At 42.9% G+C, this 22,365-nt stretch overlaps 1 protein-coding gene across 4 annotated transcripts in view; it reads left to right on the plus strand.

Moving 5' to 3' along the window:
• BMP4 (bone morphogenetic protein 4) overlaps positions 1-22,365 on the plus strand; it is a 272,912-nt gene that overhangs the window by 90,825 nt on the left and 159,722 nt on the right. For 2 of the 4 annotated variants that reach the window (XM_075844154.1, XM_075844155.1), the window contains one exon: positions 9,182-9,300. In XM_075844154.1, the coding sequence (XP_075700269.1) occupies positions 9,182-9,300 (119 nt within the window). Of the gene's footprint in view, positions 1-9,181; positions 9,306-22,365 lie in introns of those variants that run through there. The other 2 variants (XM_075844157.1, XM_075844156.1) reach the window with 2 other exon arrangements.

Raw genomic sequence — 22,365 nt, forward strand, 5'->3', positions numbered from 1 at the left:
AGTCTCCCTATTTATAGTTTGCATATACTGTTCAGGCCTAATATTTAGCTGCAAAATATTTACTAAATTACATTAGATAAATAGCAGGATGGGAATTACACGCTAATCTCTTTCCCATGCTGCTACTGTGTGGAATATTTGTCACACACGTCGACAATATTAATATTTTCCTTACTAACGCCAAGGACGGCTGAAGGAGAAGTCTGGACAAGAGCGGATTATTGCATCTACCAGTCACAATTTATGTTAACCCCTTAATGACCAGGCCTGAAAAGGTCTTAATGACCAGCTACATTTTTCAGTTTTTACCCCTCTGCATTTCAGCGGCCGTAACTTTTTTATTTTTTCATTGACGTAGCCGTATGAGGTCTTGTTTTATGCAGGAGAAATTGTATTATTTTTTTTTTCAGTTTGTAGGTAGAAAAAAAATTCTATTTATGGCGTGAATATAGGAAAAAGCGATTCTTGGCATAATTTTTGTTTTTTATCCCGTTCATGTTTCACGCTAAATAACCCGTTAGATTAATTCTTCAGGTTATTACGGTCGTTTAGATACCTAATATGTATAGGTTTTTTGTTTTTATTTAGTGTAGGGGCAATAAAATATATTTTATGCAAAACAATGACTTTTTGTTTTGGCCTTTTTTATTTATTTATTTGTTACTTTTTGTTTAACCCCTTCCCGACATTTGGCGTACATGTACGTCATGGAAAGCATTGACTTCCCGCATCTTGCCGTACATGTACACCGAATGTTTGGGACCGGCTCAGAAGCTGAGCCGGTGCCATCATCACCGGATCTCAGCTGTATCTTACAGCTGACATCCGGCTGTAACGGCGGGGACCGAAATTAGCTTAGATCCCCGCCATTAACCCCTTAAGTGCAGCGCTCAAACGCGATCGCTGCACTTAAGGTGTTTGCAGCTCATCGGAACCCCAGTAATGAAATTGCCGGGGTTCCGGTGGCTGCAATGGCAACCGGAGGCCTAATACTGGCCTCCCGGTCTGCCTAGCACCGAAGCCGGTCAAGATCCGCCCGGCGGCGGAGCCTGATCGGCTTCCGTAGCTGCTGGCAAGATGGCGCCGGGTCAGGAGCTGATCCGGCGTCATCAGCGGTGGAAGTCAGCTGTACTGTACAGCTGACATCCACCTGTAACGGCAGGAACCGGAGCTAGCTCCGATCCCTGCCATTAACCCCTTCGAAGCAGCAATCGAAAGCGATTGCTGCATCGTAGCGGTTACTAGCAGATAGCCAGCCCTGACAGGCAATAAGGACTGGCGACTGCTGTTATGGCAACAGGAGACACAATGGTCTCCTGCTCTGCCATTACGGAAGCCGATTTAGGCCCCGCCGGGAGGCGAAGCCTAATCGGCTTGCTGTCAGTGAATGACTGACAGATCTAATACATTGCACTACATAGGTAGTGCAATGTATTAGAAAAAAAATAAATCTGACCGTTGGACCTTCAAGTCCCCTAGTGGGACTTGAGAAAAAGTATAAAAAAGTGTAAAAAAAAGTGCAAATAATAAAAGTTTGAAAACAATAAAAGTTTCAAGTAATCAAATAAAACACAATCCCCCTTTTACTCTTATCAAGTCCTTTATTATTGAAAAATAATAATAAACCATATGTATTTGGTATCGCCGCGACCGTAACGACCTGAGGTATCAAAATATTATATTATTTATTGCACGCGGTGAACAGCGTAAAAAAAAAACGTAAAAAACATTACCATAGTTTCTGTTTTTTAGTCACTTTGCCCTACAAATATTAGAATAAAAAGTGATCAAAAAGTCGCACGTATCCAAAAATGGTACCTATAAAAACTATAGCTCGTCCCGCAAAAAACAAACCCTCATACACCTCCATCGACAAAAAAATAAAAAAGTTATGGTTCTCACAACTTGGCGACAGAAAAAAATACATTCTTTTTACAAAAGTAATTTTATTGTGCAAAAAGTTGTAAAACATAAAAAAGTGCTATAAATGAGGTATCGCCGGAATCGTACTGACCCGCAGAATAAAGTTAACATGTAGTTTATAATGCGTGGTGAACGCTGTATAAAAAAAAAACGAAAAAAGCTGTGCCAGAATTGCGTTTTTTTGTTTACCTGGCATCCCAAAAAATAGGATAAAAGGTGATCAAAAAGTTGCATGTACCCCAAAATGGTACCAATAATAACTACAGCTCGTCCCGCAACAAACCAGCCCTCATACCGCTACGTCTATGAAAAATAAAATTAGTTATGGCTCCAATAAGTCAGGAAATAAAAAAATATGCAGTTGTGCCCGAGGGGAACATTTCTTCTGTTTGAAGAGGCGATTTATCAAGGACCTAAAATTAGGGAACCAGGAAAGGGAGGGCCCAAACATATCCGCTGGAAGCGACGGTGCCCGTATTATACCAGGAGAACACTTCCTAGCAAAATTCCCCAAACTACAAAGGCGCGGAGTGTGGATCAAAAGGGGGATAATAAAGGACGCCATATATCAGTGCGACACCGGCCTGTGCAGAAAGGATTGCTTCACAGCGTAACACACATCTATGGATTATTTTATTGTGTTTTTTTACCCCATTATTATACCACCTGACTATGCCCCTTATATACTCCGCCCGGCTTACATATGCCCTACATTATAAACGGAAACACCAGTAAGACTCCAAACAAAACTACTACCAAGCAAAATCCACGCTCCAAAAGCCAAATGGCATTTCCTCCCATCTGAACCCTACAGCGTGCCCAAACAGCAGTTTCCTTCCACATATATGGCACCGTCATACCCGGGAGAACATTTTAGCAATTTTTGGGGTGTGTGTCTCCAGTGGCATAAGCTGGGCACGACATATTTGCCACTGAATGGCATATCTAGGGAAAAATATAAATTTTTAATTTGCACCATGCACAGCGCATTCATTTATGGAAAAGACCTGTGGGGTGAAAATGCTCACTACACCCCTTAATAAATGCCTTGAGGGGTGCAGTTTCCATAATGGGGTCACTTCCCAGGGGTTTATTTTTATTATTTCACATCTGAGCCTCTGCAGTTGTGAACCAATACTTTGTAAATCGCCAAATTAGGCCTCAATTTTACATGGTACCCTTTCACTCCTGAGCCTGGTCGACTGTCCAGGCAAGAGATTAGGGCCACATGTAGGGTGTTTCTAAAGCCAGGAAACCCAGCATAATAATTAGAGAGCTGTCTTCTTATGGTGGCACAAGCCGGGCACCACATATTGTCCACATATCTGTGGAAAAAATCCCATTTTCACTCTGCAAAATCGAGTTCACACTAATTTCTACAAAACACCTGCAGGGTTAACATGCTCACTACACCCCTAGGTAAATGCATTGAGGGGTGTAGTTTCCAAAATTGGGTCACTTCTGGGGGGTTTCCACTGTTTTGGGCCCACAGGCGCCCAGAAACCAATCCAGCAACATCTGCACTCCAAATGGCGGTCCTTCCCTTCTGAGTCCTGCCGTGTGCCCAAACAGCAGTTTATGACCACATATGGGGTATTGCCGTACTCGGTAGAAATTGCTTTACAAATATTGGGTTCTTTTTTTTCCTTTATTTGTTGCGAAAATTAAAAAATTTGCGCTAAAGCTACGTCTTATTGAAGAAAAAGGATTGTTTTTATTTTCACTGCCCAATTCTAATAAATTCTATGAAACATCTGTGGGGTCAAAATGCTCACTACGCCCTTAGATGATTTCCTCAAGAGGTGTAGTTTCCTAAATGGTGTCACTTTTTGGGCGTTTTCATTGTTTTTTCCCCTCAGGGGCTTAGCAAATGTGACATGGCCGCCGCAAACCATTCCTGCTCAATGTGATCTCCAAAAGCCAAATAGCGCTCTTTCCCTTCTAAGCCAAGCCGTGTCTCCAAACAGCCGTTTATTACCACATGTGGGGCATTGTTTTACTCGGGAGAAATTGGTTTACACATTTTGTGGTGCTTTTTCTCCTTCAGTCCTTGTGGAAATGAGTAAAAATAAGCTAAACCTACATTTTCTTTGAAAAAATGTTGATTTTTATTTTCAGGGCCTACTTCCAATAATTTCTGCAAAAAACCTGTGGGGTCAAATCGCTCACTATACCCCTAGATAATTTCCTCAATGGGTGTAGTCTCCAAAATGGGGTCACTTGTGGGGGGTTTCCACTGTTTTGTCTCCTCAGGGACTTCGGAAATGTGACCTGGCCTCCGCAAACCATTCCTGCTAAACTTGAGCTCCAGAAGCCAAATAGCGCTCTTTCCCTTCTCAGCCCTGCCGTGTCTCCAAACAACCGTTTATTACCACATGTGGGGTATTGTTTTACTCGGGAGAGATTGGTTTACAAATTTTACGGTGCTTTTTCTCCTTCAGTCCTTGTGGAAATGAGAAAAAATTAGCTAAACCTACATTTTCTTTGAAGAAATGTTGATTTTAATTTTCACGGCCTACTTCCAATAATTTCTGTAAAAAACCTGTGCGGTCAAAATGCTCACTGTACCCCTAGATAATTTCCTTGAGGTGTGTAGTTTCCCAGATGGGGTCACTTTTGGGGGATTTTGACTGTTTTGGCACCGCAAGAGCCCTTCAAACCTGACATGGTGCCTAAAATTTATTCTAACAAAAATAAGGACCCAAAATCCACTAGGTGTTCCTTTGCTTCTGAGGCCGGTGCTTCAGTCCAGTAGCACGCTACGGCCACATGTGGGATATTTCCTAAAACTGCAGAAACTGGGCAACAAATATTGAGTTGCATTTCTCTGGTAAAACCTTCTGTGTTATAAAAAAAATTGTACTAAAAATTTATTTCTGCAAAAAAATATGAAATTTGTACATTTCACCTCTACTTTGCTTTAATTCCTGTGACATGTGTAAAGGGTTAAGACATTTTCTAAATGCTGTTTTGAATACTTTGAGGGGTGCAGTTTTTAAAATGGGGTGACTTTTTGGGGGTTTCTAATATATAAGGCCCTCAAAGCCACTTCACAACTGAACTGGCCCCTGTAAAAATGGCCTTTTGAAATTTTCTTGAAAATGTGAGAAATTGCTGCTAAAGTTCTAAGCCTTGTAACGTCATAGAAAAATTAAAGGATGTTCAAAAAACGATGCCAATCTAAAGTAGACATATGGGGGATGTTAATTAGCAACAATTTTGTGTGGTATAACTGCCTGTCTTACAAGCAGATACATTTAAATTGAAAAAAATGCTAATTTTTGCAATTTTTCGCTAAATTTTGGTGTTTTTCACAATTAAATACTGAACATATCGAGCAAATTTTGCCAGTAACTTAAAGTCCAATGTGTCACGAGAAAACAATCTCAGAATCGCTTGGATAGGTGAAAGCATTCCGGAGTTATTACCACATAAAGTGACACATGTCAGATTTGAAAAATGAGGCTCGGTCAGGAAGGTCAAAAGTGGCTAAAGAGGGAGGGGTTAATCCCATTAAGGGATAACTTTATTTATAACTTTTATTTTTTACTTGTAGTGTATTAGCATACTCTTGTATGCTAATACATTATACTGTGTCACTTTGACACAGGCTGCTGTTAGGGCAGCATATAGTATGCCCTAACATCAGGCAAACTAAACAGACAACCCTGGGGTCCTTTCTAGGACCCCAGGGCTGACTGCAAAGGGATTACCTGCCCTTTGATCACGTCACTGGGTTTCCAGTGACCCGATCAAAGAGGGGAGATCCCTTTGATCTTGCCGCGGTCACGCACCGTGGCGATCAAAGGGTTAAACAGCTGGGGTCCAAATGTTTTCCAACCCCAGCTGTATTCAGCAGGCTTCTCTAAGATCAGGAGCGCTCATCAGCCTCTTCTACAGCGACGCCAAAATACATAGTTGTAGACGAAGCACCTGCACCGCCTGCCGTCAAAAGACGGGCGGTCGTAAAGGGGTGAACATTATTAAGGTAGAAAACATTTGTAAATTTAATTGTGCATATATTTTGCAACTATTTTGCTGAATTCCTCTTTGTTTATTCTGAATATCCTGGTTATCATACCACAAGATCAAGCACAGATTTATAACTTTTTGCAAACTTTTGCATGTATTCATCATTGAATCCTGCCTGAGCTAGTGTACCAAGAGGAGAGGGGGAAGGAAAGTGACAACTATCCTGAGCATACTTCTAAGTTAGGAAAATGGTTGCTACCTATTGGCCTGACAAGCTAGGACGATTCTTTATCACACCATAATTACTATAATACTTCTCCCTATTGACAGAAGTATGGATCTGAAAGACTTGGAAAATTCATATTCACATTCAGTATTAAAAGATGCATTGCATAGTAAATTACATGGTAAATTGTACTTTAAACATATTGCAAGGATGTCGAGGATGCTGTGGACCACAAAAAAAATTCTGTAATTCTTACCAAAGTGTAATCTACATATGTTTGTATTTTTATTTGTGGATTAAAATGATATGAGTTTAGCAGGTCAACAATATAACAACATGGTTGAAAATGTAATGGATTGATGTCCATAAGCCTAAGTCAGAGGGCAACAAATGAAAGGCAAAGTCTGTTAATCGATAAGAATAACTGCAAACATCCATGCTACATAAAATATATAAAAGTGTTCAGTTAAATGTGTGACAAATATTTACTGTGTAATAGAAATATTTCTTATCTAATAACCTAGTATTTCAATTTGTGTTCTGGAGCCCTTGTGTAGCAGTGCTGGTAACTTTTCTAGGCAGAGCAGCACTAGAGGGAAGCCTACAACTCCTCCACTCCACCGAGAACACTGGCCATAAACATGGGAGCCAGGTTCACTAGTATTAGGGCTGTGTTATAACAGGGAATATATAACTGAATGAATTTGGCAGAGAAAGTTTGACAGTTCTCTAAAGGGGCTTAAAGTCTACGTTTATTTTATTTATATTTTTTAAATGAGGTTAATAGATTAGTAAGAGATGGAGAAAAGCATATCCAACCTCATTGCTTTGTCTCTGCCCTCTGTCCAGTGGCAATTCTGCCTTGGGCTGAAAAACTTAGTTATTTGAGACAGGCTGGTTGCTAAGGATGTGCTGCATGACCCTATTGATAAGACTGTAGTTGTTTGGCAGCATATACATAGTAACCAGACTGTCTGATATGACCGCTCAATGTTGGATTGGCACTATGTTGACAAGGGGAGGTGTAGAGCCTCTTGAAATAAATTAAAATACAGTTGAAAGTACTCGCAAAGTACTCGTATTTGGCATACACATTTTATCTTGAAGGGATCGCTCAAAAATAGCCCCATTTTAGGTCAAACTTACAGTTTGTGCTTTGTTTTCGGGGAGGGAAACTTTATTTATAGCATCTTCAAGGACTGGTCTGAAAAAGTTTCTGTGGCCATTTTCATGGGTGGGAAGGGGGAGCTTTCCACAAGCACAAAGAGCTGGAATTTTCCTCCGGGCTTATTTGGTTGTTGCAGTTTCTTAGAAATATTATGCCGAAGAAAACACAAATAAACACAGCTGGGTAGGGGCCCCAATGCGTATCCATTAAAATAATAATTTTTGATGTACTGTATAATGCATATGTCAAGGTGATAATTACCAGCAAGGCATGTGGCGCACGTGCAGGAAGGAAGCCACTCTCCAGAGTAACACATTATTAACAAAGAGTGTGTACAAAATGTCAGATCAATGAGAGGTTAAACTGGAAGACGTGCTCAGCATTCAGCGATACATGTTCTATTTTTGACATCAGGACCACCGAGTGTGTAATATCTATAATCTGCTGCACAGCCTTTTGAGAGCAGTACCACTTAGGGTTGAAAGGACTTAGATGGGTCACTTAGTCTACTGTCTCTGCACTCTTCTCATCTATGAGACACCCTTTCCCATTCATTGCATACATTTGATTGCAATGGGGTAGTATTTGGGGATCTTGAGGGGATGAACTTACCAATGATGAGTCATTTAAAGGCTGTGTTCTGTGTTGTCAGTCTATTCTAAGGGTTAAGCGTTACATGACTAACATTCAAATCAATGGAGATCAAGAGCCCAAACTTTGCAGCACCTCATTTCTCTTGCTAATAGTAAGGAGTGACCATCAAGGGGCCCTGCCCTTTACTTTTGAAATAGACAGTCTACACGCCTTTACATAAAACATACATAAAAAAATGAAATGAAACGTAGTTCATTTGTGGTGTCCATTACATGTATGGATCATAAGAGCCATAATGTCTGCTTATATATGTTAAAAATAACTATACATTTGACCTGAGTTCCCTTAATAGTTGATTTATAAATGTTTTGTACATTTCTCACCTAATTGTGAATGGCATAGAAATTCTAATATAATATTTATGTTCTCTTATGCCAATTTACAACACATGCAATGCCCATTATCGGTCAATTATCGGCAATTGCGGATAGTAAAGGGCACATTATATCCTACGGGCCAATTCACACGACCGTGATTTCCATGGTCCGTGCAATAGGACATGTCAATTTACGGACCACAATTGCAGTCTGAACTCCTTGAAGTCAATTCACATCTTGTGTGTGCACGATCCGTGATTGCTAACGGCCCGCAGATGACCCTCCTCAGGCCGTCTATGCCGTAAACACGGACCGTGCACACCGCTACGGTCGTGTCCATAAGGCCTTAGTTTTACAAAAAAAAAATTCTACTGACTCTTAACATCTGCCACTCTACAGATATTATTTGTCTGATCTACTACAATATCTATCTATCTATCTATCTATCTATCTATCTATCTATCTATCTATCTATCTATCTATCTATCTATCTATCTATCTATCTATCTATCTATCTATCTATCTATCTATCTATCTATCATACGTGGCAGGCTTTAACCAGTCCTGTTTCTCAACCCACACAAAGCAGCTAATACTGAGTCTCTGCTTCATCTCACTGTTTCGAAACTCTGTTTTACTGAATTTTCCACAGACGTATTTACCACAACCGAACTCTTGGTCTGCAGATTGTTTTCGAGTGGTTTATTACTTGCAACAATCACCTTAATCTCAAATTTCAAAGTTTCTCATGTATTTATTTTGTGTTGGCAATACCGAGATTAAAAGGTGTCTGCATCCAATATTTGCAGATATTTCATACAAGCTAAATAAGGGCTCCTTATTTGCTACTAATAAAACACAGTGGGGAGCAAGATAAGCAAATCTTACTATAAATAAAACTGTTCTTTTTTTCTTTTTCAGGGATGTTCACATTTTATAATAAACAGCCCTTCCAGTTCAGTGATAAGAGCCCTGGAATATTTCTCTTCAGAGGAGATGGGAGCGCCAATCTCAGGGAGTTTTGTGTCCTTGGCAGTAAGGTCAGGTGATTCCCCAGTGTATCTCTCTCCAAATGTAGAAAGTATGTGATTGTATCAAGTGAATAGCACGTTTCTGAGTATATGAGGATGGAATCTTGGGGGAAATCACTTTTTATTGATAACAGCATGTTCTACAATGTTTCATCAGTGATATTTACATCTAAATTAGGAGCAGTTGTGAGCTTGGTCAGTGATTTTTCTTGCGTTAAGAAAATTCTTGATTGACAGAAAAGATATTATCTTAATATAATCCTCATGTGGAAAAAAATTTTCAGTTTTCTTTACCTGGTTTCAATTGTGCAACTGTGTAACACCCTCTGTGAAAAAGAATATTACCATTCTTACAAAGTATATTCCAGGAGGACTGGAATGCAGAGTCTGTAGAGCAGGTTGGTGTGTTTCATTAAAGGGGTTGTCTGAGAATCCACAATTATCACCTATTCCCAGAATAGGTGATAATTGTCGGATCGCTGGTGGCCCTACAGTTCGCGAGAACGGAGGTCCTGAACCTCCTTGATACTTCCAACTGCACAACCCGCAGTGAGAAGGAGCTTGAATGAACCATTGGCCAATGCTCCATTCAGTTCTCAAAGACTGACGGAAACAGCCGAGCGCTCTACTCAACTCTTTCCGTCATTACTATAGATTTTTAATAGAGCGGCAGAGGGTATGTTCGATAGTCAGGTCCATTCAATGCCCTCCTCACTCCGGTCGACGAGTGAGAAGGAACAGGATGTTCGGGACCCCGTTTTTGCCATCATGGGAGTTATAGCAATCACACAATTATAAACTATCCTGCGGATAGGTGATAATTGTCGTTTTGGGACCGCCCCTTTAGGTGTATTTATCTTAATTTGATTATTTATAAACAAGGAGATATAACTATAAGGCTGGGTTCACACATTGCGGGAGTGTGCCGTGAGGTCAAGAACATGTTTCACCTGTAAAAACCGTGCTACCAATAACCATATCGCAATTCGTAGTAAAACACAACAAGTTAACCCAACCTACAAATTCCACTTCAACTTCCCTTCTGATATGTCTTTGTCTTTTAGGAACATAACAATGGTGGGGTTAATGAGCCTAGGGATTGTGTTTAGAAAACCTATTCTCATATACCCTATTGGGGAATATGGGGTCCACTGTTCATGATCCTTATCGCTTGGCCAGAATGGAGAGAGACTACAAAAAGCGTCTCTCGCCTCGGAGGGCCAGTCTAGTATTACACAGACTATCGATTCGATTCGCACTGTGTAATGCTTAATTCCCCCTGTGGTGGCACTGCAGGCAGAAACGTAACACTTGCTTCCAGCTTTCTACACAGATAACAGCTGATTGCTGGGAGTTCCAGCAGGAGTACAATTTGTGATCAGCTTATTTCTCGAGGGACCCTTCTAACAAATAGGGATTGTCTAAAGTGGAGAACTCCTTTAACAGAGATCTCTGACCAGCGCCGAAAAGATGGCAGTAAAGCTTCGCTTCTCTAAAGTAACAACTAAGGAACCACATGCATCCCACATATCTTGTATCTCCAAGTATATTCAGCTTGTTGTGTTCTAATTATTGCTTGTTATTATAATCGATTAATGCCAGGCTATAAATGCAGTGATTGTGAAACTTGGAACCTAAAGTCACTATTTCTACCCACTTGTCTTCAACCCATATTCTAGAATTCCTAGTCTCTTAAAACGGCCTGCTAAAGTAATTTTGGTCCTGCATCAACTGAAAGTAAAGTTGCACGTTGACGCAGCTATTGCAAAGTTCTCTTTAAAGCGTGATCATTTTCTGTGAAAATTGTTGCCTGACAGATATAACTTGCTGTGATTCTGTGCTGCCATCACTTCAGCATGTTTGCCTAAATGAACTGCCAGATGAAGTTCTAAGCTGATTCACTATAAATTATCAAGTATATTAATTTTTTTATACAGCATAATTATAATAATCTTTATATAGCGCAAACATTTTCTGCAGCACTTTACAATTCAGGGGGAACATGTACAGACAAAATCTAACATTGCATAGCGACAAAACTAATTAACAATTCAAGCAAGTGGAGTGAGGACCCTGATCACTAGAGCTTACAATCTATTAGTATGGATGAAATAATATATATATTTTTTTTCTTCAAACAGTAAGTGTGTGTAGAGGTAGGTACTAGATTAAAGAACTCTTTTATTAATAGGCGAAAAAGAATAGCTAGTGCAGTTACAGCCTTGAATTGTCAAACACGACCTGGCCATCCTGACTTGAGATGATACTTGATGTTAATTGGAATACGACTCCCGTCCGCTTATGTGTGCTCTTGCCTTTTTCGTTTCCCCTGAAATTTATTGTAAATTCGTGTAGTCTTGCAATAAATCTTTGAGATTATTTTGGATCCCAACCTACTTGGTTTAAAGAGGTTGTCCAGTCCCTAAAAATTGATGGCTTATCCTCAGCGGTGGTTCACAGTATTACAGCCTTCTCCCATTAAAGTGAATGGGAGAAGGCTGAAATACGGTGTACCGCCGCTACAAGTGTATCGGCGATTCACACGAGCAGATAAGGAATGAATGGGAAGTAGCGCTTCTACTAGCGCTGCGGCCCCCTCAAAATAGCTGATTGGTAGGGGTACCGGGAGTCTGATTCCGACCAATCAGATATTGATGGCCTATCCTGAGGATAGGTCATTAATTTTTAGGGCCTGGACAACCCCTTTAAGTTATTTTATGTATCACATGTAATATATCTTCATCCTTGTGCAGTTTTGAACCTTCTTTGCTGCACTGTTGTATGTATGTAAAAAGCTAAATTTTGAAATCTAAGTTAGACCCTTGCACATCACGTTCAGAAGATCCACTCTCCCATGCGTATTTTGAGATCAAAAGGAGGATCCAATCACAGCACAAAGGAGAGAGGAAATATTAGGAAATGGTTCCCCTTTCCATTGTGCTTCGATTAGATCCTCCCTTTAATCTAAAAAGATGTATAAGAGAGCTGACCTCCCTAACGTGATGTTCAAGTGACCTATCCACTTTATCTCCACAACAGATGAGCTGTTCGAATAGTGATCATACCATCATCTGGAACATCTGAATTTAAAGTATGAGCCTGCAGTCCATGAGCCACTCGTGTGGAGCAACATCTTTAAATAATTGTATACTTTAGTGAACCTTTGTGCCCTATACATCTGTCTTACAAACCTCTTTTTTTTGTAAGCAAATAAAAAAATACAGCAGTAAACTGTCATGCAAGTATTTACAAAGCCAGGAAGACAGGCAAAGATGCACTTGGCTTTTGAACTTGACATTTTTTTCTTTTTAGCAGCTCGAGTTTTATGGATGTGTCATGAGTAAAAGATCTGGTGATGGTGGTAGATATATACTAAAGATACATGAACCTATATGGACACATTTTTAAATAAGTACCAGAAGTTTACTTGAATGCAGCATCAGACACTTCATCTCTCCAATATTTCTTCTTTTCTCTGCCCACATATGAATTTATCGACTGATTTGCCATTTACAGTGCGTTGTGAAAATTTGCACCACCTTGGTGTGTTTCATGTTTTGTTGCATTACAATCTGAAATGAAAATGGATTTTAAATTTGATTTTATGTCATGGACCTGATAAAAGAGTCCAAATTGTTAGTGTAAGACCCCATGCACACGACTGTAGATTTTATCCGTAATTACAGACCCATTTATTTCTATGGCCGACAGACACTTTCCCGTATAATTACGGGAAGGTGTCCGGGCCGTAAAAAGTTCCTATTGTCATATTTTTTTATTTTACGGACCGTGCTCCCATATTTTATAATAGGCGCACGGCCCGCAATTGTGGGTGACAGTCGGCTGTGCCAGTTATCACGGTCCGTGATTACGGGCATGGTCATGTGCATGGGGCCTAAGGCCTCATGCACACAATCCTAATGGTTTTTACTGTCCGCAAATTACGGATCTGTAGTCATCTGCAAGTCATCATCAACTCATCCGCATACAGTGGATATAAAAGTCTACACACCACTGTAAAAAACCGAGGTTTTTGTCATGTCATAAAATATATACAAGATGAATAGTTTCAGAACTTTTTCCACCTTTGATGACCATAATCTGTACAATTCCATTGAAAAACAAACCAAAATCATTTAGAGGGGAAAAATAAAATTAACAAAACTACAATAATGTGGTTGCATAAATGTGTACACCCTCTTATAATTGGGGATGTGGTTGTGTTCAGAATTAGCCAACCACATATAAAATCATGTTAAATAGTAGTCAGTACACAGCTGCCATTATTTAAAGTGATTCTGAGTAACCCCATATAAAGTTCAGCTGTTCTATTAGGATTTTCCTGACATTTTCTGTTGCATGTGACAGCAAAAGTCATGTTCCGTAAAGAGCTTACAACACATCAAAGGGATCTGATTGTTGAAAGGCATCAGTCAGGAGAAGGGTACCAAATAATTTCCAAGGCATCAGATATACTAACTAGTGAAGACGGTCATCAAGACGTGGATTACATTTGGCACAACAGTCACATTACCAAAAACTGGACGTCTCTCAAAACTTGATGAAAAGACAAGACGAAGGCTACCAAGATGCCTACAGCAACATTAAAGGCGCTGCAGGACTTTCTGGCAGGTACTGGTTGTGTAGTGCATGTGACAACAATCTCCAGTATTCTTCATATCTCTGGGCTGTGGGGTAGGGTGGCAAGACGGAAGCCTTTTCTAACAAAGAAAAACATCCAAGCCCGGCTATGTTTTTCAAAGGCCTACATTAAGCCTGCCAAAAGCATGTGGGAAAACGTGTTATGGTCTGATCAGACCAAGGTTGAACTTCTTGGCCATAATTCCAAAAGGTATGTTTGTCACAAAGCCAACACTGCACATGACCAAAAGAACACCATCCCCACAGTGAAGCATGGTGGAGGCAGCGTTATGAAGCAGGGTGGAGGCAGCATTATGCTTTGGGGCTGTTTTTCTGCAGCTGGAACTGGGGCTTTAGTCAAGGTGGAGGGAATTATGAACAGTTACAAATATCAGGCAATATTGGCACAAAACCTGCAGGCCTCTGCTAAAAAGCTGAAGATGTACAGGGATTTCACCTTTCAGCACGACAACGACCCAAACCATACATCCGAATCAATAAAAGAATGGCTTCACCAGAAGAAGATCAAAGTTTTGGAATGGTCATTGAATCCCATTGAGAATCTGTGGGGTGACCTGAAGAGGGCTGTACACAGGAGATGCCCTCTCAATCTGACAGATTTGAGCCGCTTTTGCAAGGAAGAGTTGGCAATAATTGCAAAGTCAAGATGTGCCATGCTGATAGACTTCTACCCAAAAAGACTGAATGCTGTCATAAAGTCAAAGGGTAATTCAACAAACTATTAGTTTAAAGAGGCTCTGTCACCACATTATAAGTGCCCTATCTTGTACATGATGTGTAAGCTGATTGGTCAGCGTCATACACTCCTCTGTACAACGCCCACTTGGCCAAAAAGTAAAACGCGCCCAGTTGTCCATTAAGAAAAACATTAGCATAAAGCTAATATAGGTCATAGCGCCAATCACATCATGTACAAGATAGGCCACTTATAATTACATTTATGCAACCACATTATTTTTGTTCTTTATTTTTATTTTTGCACCCTAAAAGATTTCATTTTTTTTTTCAATACAATTGTACAGATTATAGGTGACATTAAATGGGGAAAAAGGTCTGAGATGATTCATCTTGGACTGATTTTGTAACATGACAAAATCTTGGCATTTTAACAGGGGTGTGTAGACTTTTTATATCCACTGTATGTGGCATTCTGTCTGCAAATACGGTCCATAGTGCATCCGTATTTACGGATCCGCAAAAAAAAACAACCAGGGAGGAATCTTGGGTAATCTCCTGGCGTCGCATAGCAACGCTCCCACAATTACGGATGGCTATGGATCCACATCTGTAGCCGTCCGCAATTACGGGAGCGCCCATAGACTTCTATGGGGAGTTTGTGTCGCAATTGCGGACAAAAATAGGACATGTTTTATAATTTGCGGATCATTTCTAAGGCATGGACGCACACCCTTAAATATACTGAAAGATGTCTGTGACCAATAGAAATGAATGGACTCGTAATTACGGATGAAAACTACAGTCGTGTGTATGGGGCCTTGCAGTGGAATGGGAAAAAATATCTTTTGTACAAAAAAAACTTTTTGCCGGTCTCATTACCATAGATGCACAAATAATCGATATAAAGCTCGTTGTGAGTTTATTAATAGTTTGCAGTCTTTTGCGAAAGAGCACCTGACAGAATTGTAAATATCATGCAGTATTTCTCTGCAGAAGATTTATGCCTAAAGAAAACTAATAATGATTAATCTAATCTCCTATATTTTTGCTCGCATGCGTTAAATTATAGACCTAAATACCACACCAATAATTATTTATGAGGACGTTGAGCTGAGCTGGCCATGTTTTGTGGAAATTGAGAGCAAAATAAAAATGTTTTCACTCTCTCAAATCACCTTTTTAAATCTAGATTATAATTTCCTTAGATGTCCATGATCCGGCACTTTTTTGGGTCTCCTCTTATTTCCGTGTGTTTTCTATTGTCAAGTGAACAATAGAATCTTTTTTCCCTTTCTCGCTGTGCCTCAAAGTCCTGCTACTTGGTCCCTTGCTCTAACTACACCTATATCACAGTGAATTTACCCCTTTCCATATTTCCCCTAATGATGCATATTTGTCAGGCATACTGGTTTTGAAACTTTAAATGGATTCTCTGGGGCTTTAAACATTGTTGCCCTATTCTTAGAAAAGGCTTCAATGTTTCATCAACGGGGATGGCCCAACCATCAATACAGGCGAGCCGCAGTGCCAGTGTGAAAAGGAAGAGGGTGCAGCGCCGCGGCCCCTTTATTGTGTTGATTGGTGGGGTCCCCTGGATCGGATGCCCACTGATCAAACGTTGTTGGCCTTATCCTTTGGATGTTAGTCGTGGAGACCCCCACTACTACTCATATTCTTCAAATGCTACTGTTCTGGGTCAGTCTCTCCACTGGCTACCGTTATGCAGGGAATAAAATTCATAATCCTTTAACCTACCTTATAAAGCCTTATTCAACTCTGGCTACCCTTTCTCCATTAATATCAATGTACAAGCAACCCTTTGAATCTCCCATGACCAGGGATTTACCTATCTGGAAAACATCTTGTCGTATGAAAACCGCAACATTACCCGGGAAATGTAGTATTACACCATGCCCACTCAAAGGAATCTGTGATCATTTAATACATGGTCGCACCAAGCCTCCACTCTAATAGTCCTGTTTAGACAGTCGTTTTCATCATGCTCCTATCCTGAATTTATGTTGATGTAACGTCTATAGCCACGGCCCGTCGTTCTGACTTAAACCTCGACGGCCGTGGCCATGGACATCTTACCTGCATGCAGCGTCGTCCTCCTGTGAGGCGCCGGCACTCACTTCCGGACATCGAGACTATCTCTGGCGGGCGCGCTCGCCCGCGCACGTTCTTAAGGGGCCAGTGCGCGCATTTTGCAGGAAGTCTGCAATCTAGCCCAGGATGCCCTGGGCTATAAAAAGGGCTCTGCCCTCTTGCTCTTTGCCAGAGCATTGTTTGTTACCCATAGTTTGTCGTGCTAATGGTCTCCCAGTGTCTTCCAGTTTCCCAGTGTACCTTGTTCCTGTATCCCGTATCCTGTTCCCATGTTTCCCAGTTCTAGTGTTGTGCTGTGCTGTTGCCGTGCTGTGCTACAGTCTACGCTTGATTTGCTACGCCTCACATGACGTCTTCCCGCCGCCTGGTCCAGGACGTGCCTGCCTCGCTACTGTCTACGTTGCCTCCGGTAGCCTCGCTGAACTATTGAACTCTGTACTTTACCTGTTTGGCCAGCTGCCGTCCCGCTATGCGGTACGGCCAAGTGGGTCCAGACCCCGCTACGTGACAGTACACTCTGGCCATGGACTCCGCTGGTCAATTCAAAGGCTTGGCACCCTCCCAAGCCATTCAGGCGGACCTGCTGGATCTCCGAGGTAGGCAGGATCACCTCCTTGTGGCAGTGGACTCTATGGCGTAGCAGTTAGGGACGCTAGTTGCTTCTCTTCCTGCCTCTATGCAAGCCCCTCAAGCCGATTCTCCTGTTATTCCACATTAATTTTACCCTGCACTCCCGAGCATTTCCGTCGGACGGAGCCAAGATCGCATACATCATATCCCTCCTGACTGGCAAGGCCCTGGCAGGGGCTAATCCTATCTGGTAACGTCAGGGACCCGAGACCCAAGATTTCCAGGGGTTTGTGCGAATATTCTGAACTGTTTTTGAAGAGCCAGGGCGAGTCTCATCGGCAGCCACTGCCATCTTCAACCTACGCCAAGAGGTCACCTCCATGGGCGAGTATACGATCCAGTTCCGGACTCTGGCAGAAGTGCTATCCTGGAACAATGAGGCCTTGGTGGCATCCTTTTGGCATGGCCTGTCGTCCGAGATCAAGGACGAACTGGCCGCTCGAGACCTGCCTCCTGCCTTGGACGACTTGATTCTGCTTGCCACTCGGGTAGACATAAGGCTGATGGAGAGATCTCACGAGGTTCATCAACGTCGGTGCCCTAGACTGGCGCCCAACTTCCAGCAACCCCTCTTGCCTGCTTCTATTTCTTTCCCCGAGGTCCCGATGCAAGTAGACCGACTAAAATTATGGGTCCAGGAGAAACCGCGCAGGCGCACCTCTGGACTTTTCTTATATTGCAGCCTCGCTGGCCATGTTGTGCAGCTGTGCCCTCAGAAGCCAAAAAACCCCAGTGCCTAGGTTTGGTTGGAGAGACAACCCTGGGCGTCAACACATTGAATCAAGAACTCTCTTCCAAACTATTCATTCCCGTAACCATCATTGCTGGCGAGAGGTCCCATCCGGTCTCTGCCTATCTGGACTCCGGCTCTGCAGCCAACTTCATCTGCCAGGACCTTGTGGATCTTCAGTTGCCTACTATCCCGCTTGAAAGATGGATGGACTGCCATTGCCTCACCCAGTGGTGTCCGTAACCAAGCCGTTGAGACTCCAAGTGGGAGCCCTTCATGCTGAACTCCTCTCCCTGTTCATCCTCTCCAAGTCAGTCAACCCCGTGCTGCTGGGTTTGTCTTGGCTCCGTCTGCATGCCCCCGTCCTGGATTGGAACTCTGGAGAGGTTCTCCAGTGGGGCCTGAAGTGTCCTGACCGCTATCTGGGCCATATCCAGTCGCCACAGCCTGCCCCTCTTCAGTCTTTGACAGGGTTGCCTTCTTGTTTCTCCATGTTCTCTGATGTCTTCAACAAAAAGGAGGCTGAGACCTTGCCGCCACACCGGGCATATGATTGTCCGATCGACCTGGTTCCTAAATCGTCTCCTCCTCGTGGTAGAGTGTACCCTCTCTCCTTGCCAGAGACCCAGTCCATGTCGGCCTACATTAAGGAGAACCTGGAGAGGGGTTTCATTCGTAAATCCTCATCCCCGGTCGGAGCGGGGTTCTTCTGTGTTAAGAAAAAAGATTGATCACTACAACCTTGCATTGACTACCGAGGCCTAAACCAGATCACGGTGAAGAACAGGTACCCTCTGCCTTTGATTTCTGAACTGTTTGATCGCATACGGGGGGGGCAAATTTTTTTTCTAAACTGGACCTGCGGGGGGCCTACAATCTGATCCGGATTCGTCGAGGTGACGAATGGAAAACTGCCTTTAATACTCGTGATGGGAACTACGAATACTTAGTTATGCCCTTCGGCCTGTGTAACGCCCCCGCAGTATTTCAAGAATTTGTCAGTTACATTTTTTGTGATCTCCTTTATGTTTGTGTTGTGGTGTATCTCGATGACATTTAGATTTTTTCCCCAGATCCAGTAACTCATCAAAATCATGTCCGCCAGGTGTTGCTCCGTCTAAGAGAGAATCACCTTTATGCCAAGCTGGAGAAGTGTGTGTTTGAGAAGAAGTCTCTATCCTTCCTGGGCTATATTATCTCCGATCAGGGCCTCAAGATGGACCCCCAGAAGGTAAAGGCTGTCCTGGAGTGGCCACGCCCCCAAGGCTTAAGAGCCATACAACGCTTCCTAGGATTTGCCAACTTCTACCGGCTGTTCATCCCCAACTTCTCATCTTTGACTGCTCCTATCTGCACCCTCATTAAGAAGGGTATGAATGCCAAAATGTGGACTCCGGAGGCTGAAGCCGCATTTGAATCCTTAAAAAAAAGCCTTCACGTCTGCCTCCATTCTGTACCATCCTGATGTATCCCTACAGTTTTCGTTACAGGTGGACGCTTCTTTTGTTGGTGCTCGTGCACTGTTGTTCCAGAAGGGATCGAAAGGCAAGGCTGTGGTATGTGGCTACTATTCTAAGGGGTTTTCCCCGCAGAGTTCAACTACACGATTGGGGATCGGGAGTTAATGGCCATCAAGCTGGCTCTGCAGGAGTGGAGACATCTACTGGAGGGCGCGGTTCATCCTATCCTGATCTTCACGGATCACAAGAATTTGACCTACCTACAGACGGCCCAGCGGTTGAATCCTCGTCAAGCCAGGTGGTCGTTGTTCTTTGTTCGGTTCCAGTTCGAACTCCACTACCGACCTGCCGACAAGAATGTGAGGGCCGACGCCTTGTCTAGCATCCTCGCCTTGGTCAGCATCCTCGTATACCTCTTCCTGTTTCTACTATGTCCCAGGTTCCTGCAGCCGACTCGACCTTCAGGGACTTTCTACAGATTTGGCAACAGACCCGATCGTCTATCCTGTTGGCGGTGGACCGCATGAAGACAAAGGCAGATACAAGAAGACGGGCGCCTCCGCAGTTCCTTCCAGGGACAAAAGTCTGGTTGTCTTCTGGGAATATCCGGCTGAAGGTGCCGTCGTGCAAATTTGCCCCTAGGTTCCTCGGACCCTTCGAAATCCTGCTACAGATCAACTCGGTATCCTACAAGCTGCGGCTCCCCCCTACCCTCAGGATTCCGAACTCCTTCCACATCTCCCTGCTGAAAACCGGGGTCCTAAACCGCTACTCCAGGACTCCTAGTTCCGCAGTAGTCCCTGGCGGCTCATCGGGGACTTTCGAAGTAAAGGAGATTCTGGCCACCAAGAAGGTGGGAGGAAGGACATTTTATTTAGTGGATTGGAGGGGATTCGGCCCAGAAGAGAGGTCTTGGGAGCCAGAGGAGAACATCGATGCTCCTGTCCTCGTGAGAAAGTTTCTCTGCCGCTCTGGTCCCAAGAAGAGGGGGCGTAAGAGGGGGGATACTGTAACGTCTATGGCTACAGCCCATCGTTCTGACTTAAACCTCGAAGGCCGTGGCCATGGACATCTTACCTGCATGCAGCGTCGTCCTCCTGTGAGGCGCCGGCGTTCACTTCCGGACATCGAGACTATCTCCGGCGGGCGCGTGCACGGTCTTAAAGGGCCAGTGCGCGCATTTTGCAGGAAGTCTGCAATCTAGCCCAGGATTCCCTGGGCTATAAAAATGGTTCTGCCCTCTTGCTCTTTGCCAGAGCGTTGTTTGTTACCCATAATTTGTCGTGCTAATGGTCTCCCAGTGTCTTCCAGTTTCCCAGTGTACCTTGTTCCTGTATCCCGTATCCTGTTTCCGTGTTACCCAGTTCTAGTGCCGTGCTGTGCTGTGCTACAGTTTACGCTTGATTTGCTACGCCTCAGCTGACGTCTTCCCGCCGCCTGGTCCAGGACGTGCCTGCCTCGCTACTGTCTACATTGCCTCAGGTATCCTTGCTGAACTCCACACCCCGCTTCGTGACAATTGTGTCTCCTACTTTTCTGGATTTCCCTCCCTCATGGCATCTGCCAATTTCCAACCATCCAAAAAGAGTCTTTATGGGCATAATGTATAAAAGGAATTGCCCAGTACTAAGAAATTGATGGCCAATCCTTAGGACAGGCCATCAATATCTCATCGGTCAGGGTCCAACTCTCGTCTCCCCCACCAATCCGCTGTTTTGAAGGGGACACAGTGCTCATACTTTCCTTTACTGCTCACACTGTGAATCTTCGCCACACTTGTAGCGGTGGTTCATAATATTACAGCCTTCTCCCATTCACTTCAATGGGATGAGGCTGTCAAGAGTCGTTATGACTAACAGGTGGTGCACAGTCAAGCATTGGTGTCTGAGGGCAACAGAAAAGCAAGACTCCAGTGGGCAACAGAGCACAAAAATTGGATCACCAAGTATTGTGGCCGACCAAGTTCATCCTTTCATGGCATCTGTTTACCGTATTTTAAAAGGACACTTTAGCGGCAACTGCGAGCAGCTATCCTGTCTGCGTGGGCCAATATTGCAGAACAGTTTCAACACCTAGTGGAATCTATGCCAAGACGAATTGCTGCGATTCTGAACGCCAAAGGAGGTTCAACGCGCTACTAGATGGGTGTCTCTAATAAGGAGGCCACTCAATGTAAATTATTTTAATACCGGTTACTGTACCACCTTTTGTAGCACGTAGAGGAGAAATATCTGTGTTCTCTTTCGTACTCTATTGTATTGGGCTCTGTTCACATCTGCGTCGGAGGCTCCGTTAGGGGCCTCCTTTGCAGATTTTGATGTTTTTTGCGCGCCATAATAGTGCACACCATGACGGCAACCCATTTAAGTGAATGAGTTTTTTCGGGCGCCAATGGTTTCCGTCATGCGATGGATTTGGCGGCTCTGGTTTTTAGTTTTTTTGCTCCTATGATGGAGCAGAACATAGGAAGACCCGAACGCAGAAGTTAACAGAGCCTGAAATGTACACAACCTAGTGTTCATTTAGGAAAACTACACCTCAAACCCTTCTCTAATGCTGGCAATAATTTCAAAAAGCCCCGGCCACTTAATGAAGGTTTCATGTTACTAATGAAAGTGTGTTATTAGTAATAATGAAAGACCTTTTAGCCTCCTGTCTAAAAGCCTGTTTCTACCCACAAAAGCAGAGCAAAGTATATCATGCTAAGATATTTAATAACCTATTAGTGTATTCATCTTTTCATCATTTGACAGGTGGAAGTTGTAGCTGAACAGTTAGTTTTAATTATAAAACATTCCAGATGTA

The sequence above is a fragment of the Rhinoderma darwinii genome, chromosome 12, assembly GCF_050947455.1.
Source record: "Rhinoderma darwinii isolate aRhiDar2 chromosome 12, aRhiDar2.hap1, whole genome shotgun sequence".
NCBI classification, from domain to species: domain Eukaryota; kingdom Metazoa; phylum Chordata; class Amphibia; order Anura; family Rhinodermatidae; genus Rhinoderma; species Rhinoderma darwinii.